Source organism: Montipora capricornis, chromosome 5 (genome assembly GCF_036669925.1).
Source record: "Montipora capricornis isolate CH-2021 chromosome 5, ASM3666992v2, whole genome shotgun sequence".
NCBI classification, from domain to species: Eukaryota; Metazoa; Cnidaria; class Anthozoa; order Scleractinia; family Acroporidae; genus Montipora; species Montipora capricornis.
This window is the reverse complement of record NC_090887.1, coordinates 18927690-18941773: the sequence shown is the minus strand read 5'-3', so window position 1 is coordinate 18941773 and position 14084 is coordinate 18927690. Positions and strand designations below refer to the sequence as shown.

Sequence of the window (14084 nt, the reverse complement as noted above, 5' to 3'; positions counted from 1 at the left end):
ATTGGTTACTTTAGTGCTAGGAGCGGAACATGCTCTCGAATTCTTTTTCACGTACTTCATAAACAATGGGAGTAGTTTCATTGCATCACAAACAGTCGTTTCAGTAAGTCGAGTCGAGTGTTTCAATGAAATAACAATGATTTCAGGAATACTGTGATAAACTGTAATCGAGATTTTCATAGAAGCAATTTGAGCCGTGAAAGTTTTTGTTTGAGAACATATTACCTCTCAATCCTCCACATAATCCCAACTTTCGGCCGATTTTTTTCCAAAGATATTGGTCATTAAGTAATTTGTATTTGACTGGGAGATTTGGCAATTCCATATCTGTCCATATTAAGAACAATCCATGAGTTTGGCTAAGATCTTGTCTGAGGAAATTAGATTTTTGTGTCTAACATTGAAGACCGCGCCTCTCATTGAAGTCTCCTCTGTACAGAATACACTGCCACAGGAGCCCTCAGGAAGCGGATTGGGAAAAGGAACATTCTGCCGCCGCACCCACACCCAAATTCGTTTCCCCGACCGCTTTATCTTAAAGTGATAGAGAAGTAATAAAAATATGTGAGTGGACCTCAGGATCACAATGACATAGGACAGCGAGAGTTTTGACTTAGTTTGGTCAGGCGACACACCCCAACATGGCAACCTCGTACCCAGAGTCCACTTTTCTTGTGGTCAGCACCACTGGCCACTTCCAATTTATGCGCAGTCGCAGTGAAGGTACGTGTACCAACACTCAGAAATTTGAAACAACAGTAGTTGTCAAGGGTTAAAAACAAAATGGACTTTCACTGCGACGAGATTGGCCGTCTGGCTACGGTGGCTAGTACCTTACGCGTGCTTAAGGTCATGTCCCTTATGCAGTGGCCGGAAGCCAGGCACAGCAGTTTCGGCCATTTTAGCCTTCATTAGTTCAATCGGCGTCAAGAATTGTGAGACACTCTTATCTTTTAGGGTATATTTCTTTTAATAATTCCACTAAGTACTCACTCCATTACTTCATCACGAAGAAAACGCAAAACAGGGCGTGTCCTCTTCAAAGTGATACTCGATGAAACAACTTTTGAGTGGAGGAAATACGTTCTTATTTCAATTAAATGGTTCCTGAAGAAATATAAATCCATGAATATAATGGTGTTTATAATGTGGTTTGAAAAGACGTCAAATTCACGAAATGTATTTTTCGATGGTCAATGACTCGGTGCATAAATTCGCCAAACAACGTTTCCCAGTTCATGTGAAAGTTCATCGAAATAACCTTGGAGACTAATATTTTAACAACTATTCGCAGGGAGTATTTCATGGAGTTTCCAGTGTTGTAGTCTGCCCAATAGGCCTTACCCCTTATGACGTACAGCACCTAAATTCTTTTGTTGAGTGACTACTATAAATACCAGAATGCAACGTTTCAGTAGTCACTCAACAAAAGAATTGCGAGGCGTTACGTCATAAAGGGTACGGTCTATTGGCCCGGGAAAACGGCTTCGATTTTGTTGAACAATGTTAAACGATGTTGGACGATGTTGGCCGATGTTGAACGATGTTGGACGATATTGGCCGATGCTGAACGATGTTGAACGATGTTGGCCGATGTTGGTCGCTTGGATGCCAAACGGTTTCAACACATCATCAACATTTGATTCAAGAAAGCTTCCGCAGAGGCCTGGTATTCAGTCCGCGGTTGTTACTATGGATACGAACATAAATACGTCATTGAAAGACCGATCAGTGCGCACGCGCATACCTGTAACAATGTTGAAAGTGGATAGCAACTTCATTCAACATTCGCTGTAACATTGAAAAGAAATGAGTTGAATGGCTGTTGAAGCAAAGATTAAACGCATTTAAACGCATTCAACATCGATTCAACTTCGATTCAGCGTGGCTCAACAAGGTTGAAAGGGGGGTGACAAACGATTTTTGACATTGCTGTTCAACAAGCAAATGCTGAAAAGACGTTTGCTAGGGCCTTAAAGGGCACACCATTAATGGAAGCTTTCAGTCGGTTTTGTAACGCTCACCTCCTAGGGGGTGGAACCGAAATAAACTAAATTAAATTTAGGTCAAAGTAAATTGGCCTCCAAAACATGTCTGTAATAGATGAGGCCCAGCAAGGCCGAAACAGCTGTCCATGGCTGCTAATTGACCGGGTGAAATAGTTGTGCGCATGCGTGATGTGTTGGCCACATCAGGTTGGTGTTTTGGTGTTACCTTGCTTTCATTGTTTTCTTTAATAGAGACAGCAGCACCTTACTGCGCCATCGCTTCTTCCCATTGAACAATATTATTAAAATTTAGTTCCTTGTTCTTACTCTAAAAAAAACTTTTTTATTCTGAAAATATCCTGCTAATTAAAATCAATGATGAAATGGTATTCATTTCATCATTGATTCATTCCTCACGGTTGATTGATTGATTCATTCCTCACGGGACCATTAGAACCCACAAATGACCAGCTCCCAACGTCAGTGGTTTCATAGCTCAGTTGGTAAGAGCGTCGCACCGGAATCGCGAGGTCGCGGGTTCAAACCCCGTTGAAATCCTGAATTTTTCAGGCTTCTCTACGCAATTGTAAAAATTGCATTCATAACTGCGAAGATCATAGCTTCACTTAATTAAAATCAATAGGGGGAAATGTCTAAATCCAGCTCTGACATATAGAAATTTGCAACGTAAATGCCACTAACTGTTCTTTCGTCGTGTCTATATGACCAGCAGCTGGTCAAAGTTTGCAATCTACTACTGAATTGACCAGTAGTCCGGTAATTCAGTTTTCAAGAGCAAAACCCGAGTTTTCTCCCTTTAAAAGTTATGAAAGGTAATTGAAATGCTAATCATTTTAAAATAATTACTTTATTTATAGTTGAAGGGGGGGGGGAGGGGGGGGGGGGGGGTGAAATCAGTGAGTAGACTTCAATAATGTTGAAGTTATCAGCGCTGTTTAAAATGGGTGCCTAAGACACAACCTCGTCGCCAGGGCGCATTTCCCTGGCTTTGGGTCCTACCCAAAGCCAGGGAAATGTGCCCTGGGCACTGGGCTGTTGCCTAAGACATGCCGCCGGTCATTCGGTGGTTTGAAACCTTGGTCGGCTGCCCGCACTTTGGCTTTTGTCGTAACAGTGATTCGGGGTCGATCACTCAGCGTCCGAACAGGGGCACCCAACGTCAATTTTCGGAAAATGTCTGTTCGGAAGACGATTTGAGATCTAGAATTTTCGGAACATTTGTTGTAAAATTTCTTGCTTCCCTGCCTGTCCTCGGATTTTCGAACATCTAAAAAATGGTATTGATTGCCCATTTTTAACGGATATTTTACCCTAAAAAGGTCACCTAGAATTTTCGGGAGCCTTCTTTCTGGCTGAAATTTTCGAAAAGGTAAGTTTTGATCCCTATAATTTTCGGATCACTAGACTTTCAGCAGGAAATCCGAACAGATGAAAAATTTTTAGGGAATAAAAATATGCCTATATTTACCGTTTAAATACTAAAATACGTTTAACGATGCTATGTCTAACTGGTTTTGAACTATGTTCTCGTTGGGTGCCCCTGTCCGAGGACATGCCATCCTCGTGGGTTACTTCACACGAAAGACTGATCTCTATCATGCACAGACTCCTGAGATCTCTTTTTCAGCGAAACAGTGCTACACAATGCGGAAAATCTCTTTGACCATCGGGATGAGAAACCGAAACAAATCGTTATCAAATCACTGATATGGAGAAATGGTCCCCTGAATATCTTAAATATCAAATCGCTGTATTTTGTTTTGGGAGAAAGCCGTTTCCCAATGTGCCCGAAGCATTTAAGAATTAATTTTTCATAGTACATAATAAGTACACTTTTAAAACCAATAGATGAAATCCCTAACTGTTACCAATTCGCGCACGTGTTCAGTGACGAAAGAGCAATGTCTTGAGCTACTTATCAGAAGTTAAGTACTCTCTTGAAACACCTCCCTACGCGAAATCCTATCTCGTTTCAATTCTCGAATATATATTAAACGACATGCATCGAGAAATGCATGCAAAACCGGCGCCTTGAATTAATCAATATTCATTGTAACCATTGTTTATAATTCTGCTTGCAGGACGCAGTTGAGATTCTTTATTCATCGCGTAAAGGGTGAAAGAAGTTCCAAGATCTGTGAATCCTCTTTGGTAACGACAAAACATTTTTAGTGTTTGCGACCGGTTTGCGACGAGGATCCTGCGATTCACCTTGAACGACCTTCAATCACGCGACCTTCCCAAACACGCGGAGAATCAATCACTTTCATTGGTTGACGTATTATTAACATGAAATCAACGCAGACGACAGCCACCTGACATCCTTTGTACTGGTAGCTTAAGGGTTACTTAAAATCGCGACTGTTTTCCTGTATTTTACGCTCGAAAACGCCAACCAATTTCAACAGTGTCTGTATCCAGCCATTTTAATGTTGAAAGCCGGCTCGGTTTAAAATGCCGGCGAGCTACGAGACACTAAACAAGAAACCGCGGCCGACCGGCGAACCGCCGTTCACGTTGAAAGATTTAAAAGCTGTCGTTCCACCTCAATGTTTTGAGCGCTCAACGTTGAGATCTTTTTCGTACGTCGCCTGGGACGTAAGCTTGGCTTGGCTGTTTTATTGGTGTACAGGACATTTCGATCACCCTTACTTGCCATCATGGGCCAGTTATGTGCTGTGGCCGCTGTATTGGGTGTGTCAAGGTTGTGTCTGCACCGGTGTTTGGGTTTTGGCGCATGAGTGTGGGCATTACGCTTTTTCAGATAGCAAGACTATTAATGACATTACCGGGCTTGTGTTACACTCGGCACTCCTTGTGCCTTATCATTCGTGGAGAATAAGTCACGCAAAGCACCATCGGAGCACAAATGATATGGACCATGACGAAGTCTTTGTCCCCAGTACCAAAGCAGAGTTCGGTGAAGCAAGTGTTGCTGCCCTCTCTTCAACCAGCAACATTCTAAACCTGTTGAAAGTGTCACTGCTGGGATGGCCAGGTTATTTGTTGTTGCATGTTACGGGAAGGAAGTATCACACACACACCGATCACTTTAATCCCAACAGTCCCATCTTCAGTGGCAGGGACTATAGAGACGTCGTCATCAGTGACATTGCTTTGGTCGCCTGGATGGGTGTCCTAGGTTACATGGCGTATCTCAACTCCTTTATGTGGCTACTGAAAGTCTATATCATCCCGTATCTCATTGTCAACTTCTGGCTGGTCTTCATCACCGATTTGCAGCATTCTGATGCGGCAGTTCCTCATTATAGAGGAAAAGAGTGGAACTGGTTGAAAGGAGCTCTTTGCACAATCGACCGGGATTATGGCATCTTGAACCACGTGTTTCACCACATTGGAGATACCCATATAGCCCACCACCTTTTTTCATACATGCCTCATTATCATGCAGTGGAAGCTACTGAGCATGTAAAAAAAGTCTTAGGTGAATATTATTATAAAGAGACTACTTCAATTTTCAAGTCCTTTTGGTTAACTCAGAAATATTGTCGCTATGTCGATAATGTCGGTGATATCTTATGGTATAAGCATGATTAATGCACAAAATACGTTTGGTAAACAAGGGATAAGTTTTGAAAAGTAAATTAACAATGTGCATCACCAAGGGTCCCAACGGCACCTTTCTCTAGCGGTGTCTGGGCTAGTCTCCCTCCCAGCCGTTTTTTGGATGTCACGCAACGTTCCCCCAAAAAGTTGCGTGACATGCAAAAAAAAGGCTGCGAGGGAGACTATGTCTGAGCCTGCCATGTTTAAAAAATGCTAAAAAACGTCTCATTTCAAAAGAAAAATTGATGATCATGTTTCATTTATTTATTCATTCATTCATTTTATTTGCCATTACCGGTAACCACATATTAAAAGAAAAGAGAGAAAAAACACAATACACTAGAAATTTCTAATAACTTAAGGACGATAGACTACAAATGTTTAAGGTGGTAATGACAAGGAAGCCCATGTAGAAACCGCGGACTTTATGTTGTCATTGTCAAAATTAGTTTTAATTCAATGTTTGAAAGAGGTGAAAAAGCTGACACTTTTTGTCAGCTGTCAGTACTTCCTGAAACTACTGTAAGCTATGCAAAATTAGATTCAAAACAAGTGTCTTGTTTTTGCAACACCCACATATAAGCATGACAGCCTTTTCTTTTGCCTCTAAACAGGACACTTAGAGCCATTTGCACAGGGTTTTATGGTTTCTAACTATAACAATTATGCTGTAACTGTAATATTATTTATAAAATTTGTCTTGTGCCAGTTAAAGAGATAAAAACAAATCCTTGGTATTTCCATGTTTTCAAAAAGGTGGAAAAAAATTTCACTTGCACGCTTGAAGCTCCCAGGAAAATAAGAATGAGTGCTTTTAATCGCGTGCTTTCAATAATATTAAAAATAAATCCTTCACAAAAGGCATCCTCAAGACTCTAGGGAATAAACTCATACCAATCCTTGTATTTATTTCCCAGAGCCTAAAGAAGATGCCTTTTGTTTAGGACTGAATTTTAATAATTATATCGAAAGTGGGCTATTGGAGACAAACTCTGGACTTTCTGATTACTAATTTGGTGCTTCTTTCAAAAATTATAGGGTAATTATTCCAGAATTTCTTTTATTCCAGACTTTTTTTCCTTCAGAATTCTTTTATCTAACAGTCATTGAAATTCTTTTTGTTTGCAATGCCATAGATTGATAATGAATAGTAAGTATAGTAATACATTGTAAGAAAAAAGAGGAGTACAATTATTCATCACCTAGTGACAATGACTTACACGTATATATTTGAGAAATTTAACACCTTTCAATGGTGAGGAACTTACCACATATTCTTAAAATTAAAGGAAATTGTTTTGGAATACTCGAGTAAGCATTGAGAGTTTGTAACAGTGATAAAATGAGTAAAGTTCTGAATAAAACCATTGTGAACAAAGGGTCAATTTACTTTTTAGTCACAATTCTTGATTGCCGGTAATTCATTTAAGTGCTGATAAGGGAGGGAACACTGACTTTCCAAAAGTAATACCAACAAATGTAACTACTTTTAATTATTAAATTATTTTGTAAACACGCAAATCAGACATAAAGAAAAGCCATCTTTAGCATGATTGGATAGCCTACATGCATGAAAAATTCTGTTTTTCTTGGTGGAGAAATGTAGCCTAAAATGTTCCAAGTGAACGAATAATGCGTTAACTAGTGAAATAACTTTTCCTCTTCCAAACGCCCCCCTTGGATGCCACAATCTTAGACAAAACTCTTGGGAAAAATTCGAACTTAAAACATCATGGTCTTTACACGCACAGCGGCCATATCGGCCATAGACAATATATTTCGCCCCTGAGCGTCAAGTTGAAATGTTTGAGAACAAGTTTCAGTTTGCAAAACAAAAGTTTTCAATCCATCAGGACTCAACATGGCTGCCATTTGATTAACGCCTATTTGACATGAACTCCCAAAAACAGTCTATTGGTCCCCCCTCTCCCCACTACCAATGTTGATAATGTGCTGAAAAATACTGTGCAAACCTTTGGCCATTGCTAAACCAACATTGGTTTAGGGGCAGGGGGAGAGGAAGTTGGAAGAATTTAAACTTTTATCACAGACAAATTAGGGAATGAGCATTTTATAGAGGCATGTCACATTTTCCCAATATTAGTTTTGTTTAAGATTGTAGTTCAAAATTTCTGCTGCTGCCACAATGGATATTGGATAGAGCAAATTGGGTACTGGTGATGTTGCGCAATTGTTGGCCATCCAGCTTGCCCGTGTTTTTTTTGTTTTGCTTTTCACAGAATTGAAATATGGAAAGTTATGCTTGTGCAAGAAAACATGCACAGCAAAAGCAACCATGTACAACTTCATTAGAGATGTTATGGTTGATCTTTGGAAGAATGTCCTCTTAGTTACAAAGTGTCAATCATCACCAAGCCAACTTGTCAACACTTCCATGCTTCTCTTATTCACCACTTTACTTTACATCAATCATGATTCATGGAAGTAGCGGTTTCATGAAAATAAACTTATCTATTATTTTATTGTCCTTCATCAACCAGTCCCCCAAAGGCTTCTCAGGAACAATAAACAGATAAACAAATCCAACAGGAAGCAGTCGAGAAGTTGTGCGCACTAAAACCAAGGAACTCCAGACCTAATCCCTTAGCCACTCTGCCTCTTCTTGTCAAAGAAAGTGCTGAGCGTTGTTGAAGAAGTTGAACCGTATAATGCTGAATTCATGCAAGTATTGTGATCGAGAAATAGTTAACTCAAAAACACTCCTGTTCTTTTCACTTACTCGAGTTCCAAGAAAAGAATGCAATATGTATTTACAACAACTCAGATCTTCATCCAACTGCAAATTCAGTCAGCTTTAGCTCTCCTTCTCGATTTTGCTAAGTTTGTTTGACGAGAAGCTGCATTGACAAAAGTAAACAGAAGAAATCTGTAAGTTTTGTAAGGGGGGTTATCATTTTATTACAATGGAAGACCAGTGTGAAATTTATCATGGAATATTATGGAATAGTGTGCAGAGTGAGTGCTTTGTTGAAAAAGGGCAATAACACAACACAAAGCGTAACTGACTCTTTACGCGAATTTTGACTAATCAGATCAAATTAACAAAAACCAGACCAGAACCTCATTTCCATTTTGTAGAGACAGTTCACATTCTCGTCACACCAGTTTTCGCTGCCAAGCTTAGACTGCTTTCCACGGGACGCAATGAAGCTTATCATTAACAAACATTCCTGAAAATTGTGATTACAGTTATGGCTATTCACTTCAACAGCTTTAATAATTTTGGCACAATTTTAAAGATGTTGTATTGATTTTTGGTGTGTAAGATTGATTTATTTGATGAATTTTTTTTCCCTCAGAGCCAAACTTTATTGTTGAATGTGTTAAAAACAGGATACTGTAATAGCAAAGAGCTACAGATCACAGCCTAAAGTGCAGAATGGAAGACTTCAAAATGTGAGAAACTTTTGTGTTCTTCCTTACCATTTTTTGTCCATAAGTCCTCTGTTAACAGACACAGTTGCAACAAATGCTGACGAGTTCAACTCTTTTAGTTAATTCTCCTGACTGCTCTCAAATGAGCTTGAGTATCTACAAGCACTGTTGTGCACGAATTGACATGGAAAATAATTTAACTACAATTAAAATGGATCTTTTCATGTTGGCAAAGCCGTTATAGTGCGTGAAGGCACTGAAGCAGCCCACAGACCAACAGAACAGTTTGGCCTTTTCCTCTCGGGTTGAAGTCATGCAACGCTGCTTGTCACAACAGCTGTTGGGAACTGGTTTTTCGATTTGTCCAATCAGAAACTCCCTCGAACGTAATGTCCAATCAAAGAACTACTAGGACAAATTCTGTCCCAATTTGATGAGAAGGAGATGAGGTTCTGGGGTTGTGCGAGCGGAGGTTTTTTTTGTGCGTCCTCTACCGTTCATTTAGAATCGCTGAGCATTCTCTCCGACCTTGAAAAAAATTCCTCTGGCACCAAGGGTATTTTCTTGTTGGGCAGTGGACTAAAAGAACAAGGGAGGCCCTTAAGTTTAACCACTATTGTAATGTTGAGATTCTCACTTGCCTTTTTTCTTCTTGTCCTTTTCATTTTTTTCGATATGTTTCGCTAACTTTAGCGACAGAAAAAAGGTCACAACCATCAAAGGGGTAAGGATTGCAAACACTGCAAATTAATGAATAAACGTTAATGCATAATAAAACGGTTATCTCAGGATCATGACTTGCTATTGCTCTTATTTTGGTTCAGAAACTCCATTCATTCACATTTCTTTGATTTAATTTTTTTTCTGGTAAACAATAAACCTTAAATAACGATGAAAGAAAGGCCTCTCCTGTCTTGCTGAGCTGTCGGGTTCTCTTTTCTGCGACAAACTGTAGCTCTTGTGAGTTTTGTCATGCAGATCATGCATATCCGATCGTGTGGGATAGAATCGATCTCAACTGAGACATAAACTACTTAAAACGTAAACAGTGTGGATTACCGTACAGAAGGAATTCTTTCGGATTTAATGCAACGTATCTGATGAAGGAATCCAACGTTTCTTCCCAGGGACCCTTTTCCGTCGAACTGTCGGCCATTTTGAGTAATGGGTATACCGCTGATCATTTCATTACTAGTGACACGGTACCCAAATCTTTAGAAAAGGCGAGAGATTACTTTAAAATTAATTAATTAATTTTACAGCACTTTTGTGTCGGGCAACAGTAGTCTTTTCTGGGGCTGAGCTGAGATGACGATTTGGCACCATAAAATTTAGTAGGGAGAGGTACAAAAGTCCTCGTTTCCAGGTTCTTTCATCTCCCCTGGAGGTGTGGAGATGGAAGACCCTGGCAATGACGTTGCCTCGTTTCCAGGTTTTTTCATCTTCCCTGGAGGTGTGGAGATGGAAGACCCTGGCAATGACCTTGCCGGATAATGTAATACAAAACAAAAAGAATAGCCATGAGATGAGTGGGTTTGGGTTAAGGCTCTTTTAGCCTGAGTGCAGCTGCCTCCTCCTCCTATCCGAAAAAAAAAAATCAGGGAAGGCTCCTTTCTCTATTTTTTCTCCTGAGGGGAGGGTACAGTAGCTATACACAGGTTAACGGTCTGTGTGTGAATGTTCCAACAATTATTGTGTTATTCATGAATTTAGGAAGAAATATTGCAGTTCACTTATGCATCAGAGTGTATTATTCACTTCTGCTGTAAAGTTTCCTTATGCAAATCATTTGCTTGTTCTGTTTATACCACCAGCTCCCAGGTTGCATCTTCAATCAACACCCCGATAGACCTTACTCTGAAGTGGCTTAGAATATTTTAACACTTTGATATTTAGTAAAGCCCTCCAAAGAAAAGAAAATACATGCAAAGCAGATCACAAAAAACCATCTAAATATAAGAGATTTATTCTCTAAATTTCAGCAATTATTTTTTATTAATCAGTGAAGTTTTGGGAAAAAAAATGTTAAAGGCCCACCTTCAACCGACAGGCTTTTTGGCCGTTTGTTTTTGTTATGGAAATTCGCATTGCTTATCACAGCGATCTGAATGGATAAATTTCAGCTTTGGCTGGATTTTCATGTATGAAAATATTACTGTTCTACGGCACGCAAAGCCTGTCAGTTGAAGGTGGGCCATTAAGGTAGGCAGAGTATGACCTGTAAGTACTTTACAACTACTTATCTGCACAAATAATGAACTATAAAAAGTCATGGTATATTTTGCACTTGTTTTAGCGTATTGATACAGTGAAACAAATTGTTGATAAAAGTGCTTTATTGCAAATGCTCAAGCAAACTATTGAAAACTATTGAAAATCATCACCATGAAGTGGCAATTCAGTTAACGATAAACCTGTATTTTTTCTGGCTGTGTTGTAGTTTGCAATCCACCTACATGTCAGTGTGGTGTCATTCTATTTTATCCACATTTCAAAGCCAGATTTAAGACAAAATTTGCACTATCAAGAAACATTTTTCACTCTACGTATTTTTTGCTATGTAAAACCGAGGATCGAGAGGATGGAAATGGATTAAATCTTCACAAATCTAGACATCTTTTTTAAAACAATGAATTCCTCATATTGACAGGAATGTTATCAGTCAATGGAGTCACTGAGTTAAATTCTGTTGCTTAAGACCAAGCTAATTAGCTACTTATTTACATTCATGTCAAAGGGAAGACGACTGAAATTGTATTATTTTGTAACCTTCAGTTTTACAATAGGCCATTTTCGAATTCTCACCGCTGGACTGGATCTAGCATGAAATGGAGGCTAATTCGGTCAAATCTTTTTAAATGGAAATTAATTTGCCCGCATTAGCCTCCATTTCATGCTAGATCCAGTCCGACAATTAGAATACCAAACTGGCCTATTGAAATGCTGTGCATATGAAATTCAAAGAATCAATGAAAGGTGTATTGATCAATAATAATTACCCTTTAACCTCTGAGAGTGACCAGCACCAAGTTTCTCCGAACAATATCACTGCTAGCAAAAGGAAGCAGTCATTAAAATTAAAGAAATGGTCAACACTGAAAATTAAATATCTTGAATTTTAAAGAGATCCTGCGGCATGTAATTACTGTTGCCATTAAAAATTGAAAGAATATGCATTTCGATATTAGGGCCTAAGGGATTGAAATCCCTACATATCTCCTTCAAATTCACATAAAATTAGGTGCAAATGAACAGAAATGCACATTGATAAGTTTTATTACCGGCACTGTCTGTAGTAATGGTAATAGATTGAAATCATTCAATTCCATGGGCAAAAATCATCACTAATCCAGGGTCCAGTGTCATTGATTCTCCCATATGTTCATTCTCACATGCCATGATTACTACCGCTTGTTTGCCAGGGATTCTCTTGCACACATACTGTTCATAACGTCGTCGATTCAGCTGTCGCGTTTCAAGAGTGCTTAAACCTGGTGGCCACTTGCGCTCGTGTGCATTCTCCATGAGTTCATTTAAAATTGTTGGAGGGCATCCACTATCAGCCAATGCTCTGCGAATAACAGCCTGAAGAACTGCATCCGGTGTTGAAATCATACCACCCCAACGTGTAACTCTCGCTGACTGTAACCTGTTAAGCCACTGATGGATTTCATTGTCATAGTGTTCAAGCTGTTGAATGTTACTTGGCAACAACGGAAGTGCCTGTGGCAAGTTGATCACCCGCATGGATCGTATCATATCCTTGAGAGCTTGCATCTCTCTTTTTTGTTCATTACCTTGTTGCCGCAGGTCGTCAATCTGGGCCTGCAATTGAGCAAGTTTGAAGTTTTGACTTTGGATGAGGCTGTTCAACTCACGCACACAGTTGTGCTGAGGCATCTCATCAAATGGGACAACCAATCCACATCCTTGCTCACAATTCACTGGTCTTTTTGGATTGTGTTCACACTGGGATAAATGGGACTGAAGCTGATCAAGACGTACTACACCCTCACAGCCAAACATGGAATTTTCGCACTGGATTGTCAGCTTTGACAATAAGTTCTTCAGAATCCTCGGAACTTGCTTGAGCTGATGAGGGGTTAGATTTCGGCGATCTACAGGACACGTCTGCTGATGGTTCAACCACTCATGTATACAAGCCGCACAAAAAGCATGTTCACAAGCAGGTGCCTGAAGAGGATCCTCCAGCACACCTCCACATATTGTGCATATGAGTTCTTCATCTACGGCACTGATGAATCTGCCCACATCATACCCCATTCTGGAAAACCCAAAAAAGTGGAGAATACATGTTATTTAGTTTATATCTCAAAATTAAGCTTTGGCCAAGGTCTCAAATACACAGCCTTGGGCTATCCTGAAGATCAAGGATACACTTTTCTCTGTAAGAACCTTTCAACCAGTAAATATTGTTTACCACTAAAAGTGGCTCTCATTTCCCTGGTGAATGGATGAGAATTCTGTAACTTAAAGTTACGTTAAGTCATTCTTCTAATACATGGGCGGGAGAAAATGAGTCTCAAACATTTAACTTCGTTGCTTTTGCAAAAAGTATTATAAAAACTCTGTCATCAGAACTCAAAATTTCCGTTCCTGTCTGTTAAATGAGAGACGGATATTCACATTTGCTACCCAATGCAAACTGGCTGTCATACAACGTAGAGAAACGAAAAACATGTACAGCACATAATTTTACGAGGGTTCATTTTTGCAACTCAAAATTCTTCACAAAAAAGAAGAAATATGTCATGTATTAATAAGCTACATGTAAGTTTAAGCTTGATTACAAAACGATAATTTGTTGTTACCGATCTGTTTTCCAGGGAACCTTCAATGGTTGATCTTGATGTGTTCTGCTGTAATGATCCTTCGGGCGTAAAACTTCACATATGCTTACTGCAAGAGAATTGACTTGTTCGTTTTATTCCTTCTTGCAAAAGGAAATTTCAGGAATAGCAAACCTTCGATCGTCGCCATATTAATTTTTTCAGTTCACAACAACGCTTGAATTCTGGGATTCCAAACAAGTATCCCCGGTGGGGTGGGCTTGAGCATTCGTTAGGGAGGGTAGGGAAGAATAGACATAGA

The 14084-nt window shown here is 39.5% G+C and overlaps 3 protein-coding genes across 3 annotated transcripts; 1 reads left to right on the top strand and 2 right to left on the bottom strand.

Annotated features, from left to right (window-relative positions):
• The first annotated feature begins 3843 nt into the window (after positions 1-3843).
• Positions 3844-6957, top strand: LOC138049787 (uncharacterized). The gene has a single exon (XM_068896212.1). The coding sequence runs from the start codon at positions 4464-4466 to the stop codon at positions 5565-5567; it is 1104 nt and encodes a 367-aa protein (XP_068752313.1). The 5' UTR covers positions 3844-4463; the 3' UTR covers positions 5568-6957.
• Positions 5819-10319, bottom strand: LOC138049791 (small integral membrane protein 15-like). The gene is made up of 3 exons (XM_068896216.1): positions 10032-10319; positions 9614-9712; positions 5819-8434 (listed from the first exon to the last, which is right to left on the bottom strand). Exons 1-3 carry the CDS (start codon positions 10126-10128, stop codon positions 8382-8384), a joined length of 249 nt encoding a protein of 82 aa, XP_068752317.1. The 5' UTR covers positions 10129-10319; the 3' UTR covers positions 5819-8381.
• Positions 10320-10920: 601 nt separating this feature from the next.
• LOC138049778 (E3 ubiquitin-protein ligase NRDP1-like) lies at positions 10921-13979 on the bottom strand. The gene is made up of 2 exons (XM_068896192.1): positions 13805-13979; positions 10921-13257 (listed from the first exon to the last, which is right to left on the bottom strand). The coding sequence occupies exon 2, from the start codon at positions 13254-13256 to the stop codon at positions 12288-12290; it is 969 nt and encodes a 322-aa protein (XP_068752293.1). The 5' UTR covers position 13257; positions 13805-13979; the 3' UTR covers positions 10921-12287.
• Positions 13980-14084: the final 105 nt, after the last annotated feature.

What these genes read in the sequence shown, in the direction of transcription:
- LOC138049787 (XM_068896212.1), top strand. Translation starts at nt 4,464, where the DNA reads ATGCCGGCGAGCTACGAGACACTAAACAAGAAACCGCGGCCGACCGGC.
- LOC138049778 (XM_068896192.1), bottom strand. Translation starts at nt 13,256, where the DNA reads ATGGGGTATGATGTGGGCAGATTCATCAGTGCCGTAGATGAAGAACTC.
- LOC138049791 (XM_068896216.1), bottom strand. Translation starts at nt 10,128, where the DNA reads ATGGCCGACAGTTCGACGGAAAAGGGTCCCTGGGAAGAAACGTTGGAT. An exon ending in GAAAGAATTCCTTCTGTACG is followed by an intron (nt 9,713 to 10,031) that starts GTAATCCACACT and finishes ATTAATTTGCAG; the next exon opens with TGTTTGCAATCCTTACCCCT. An exon ending in AAAGGACAAGAAGAAAAAAG is followed by an intron (nt 8,435 to 9,613) that starts GCAAGTGAGAAT and finishes TTGTCAATGCAG; the next exon opens with CTTCTCGTCAAACAAACTTA.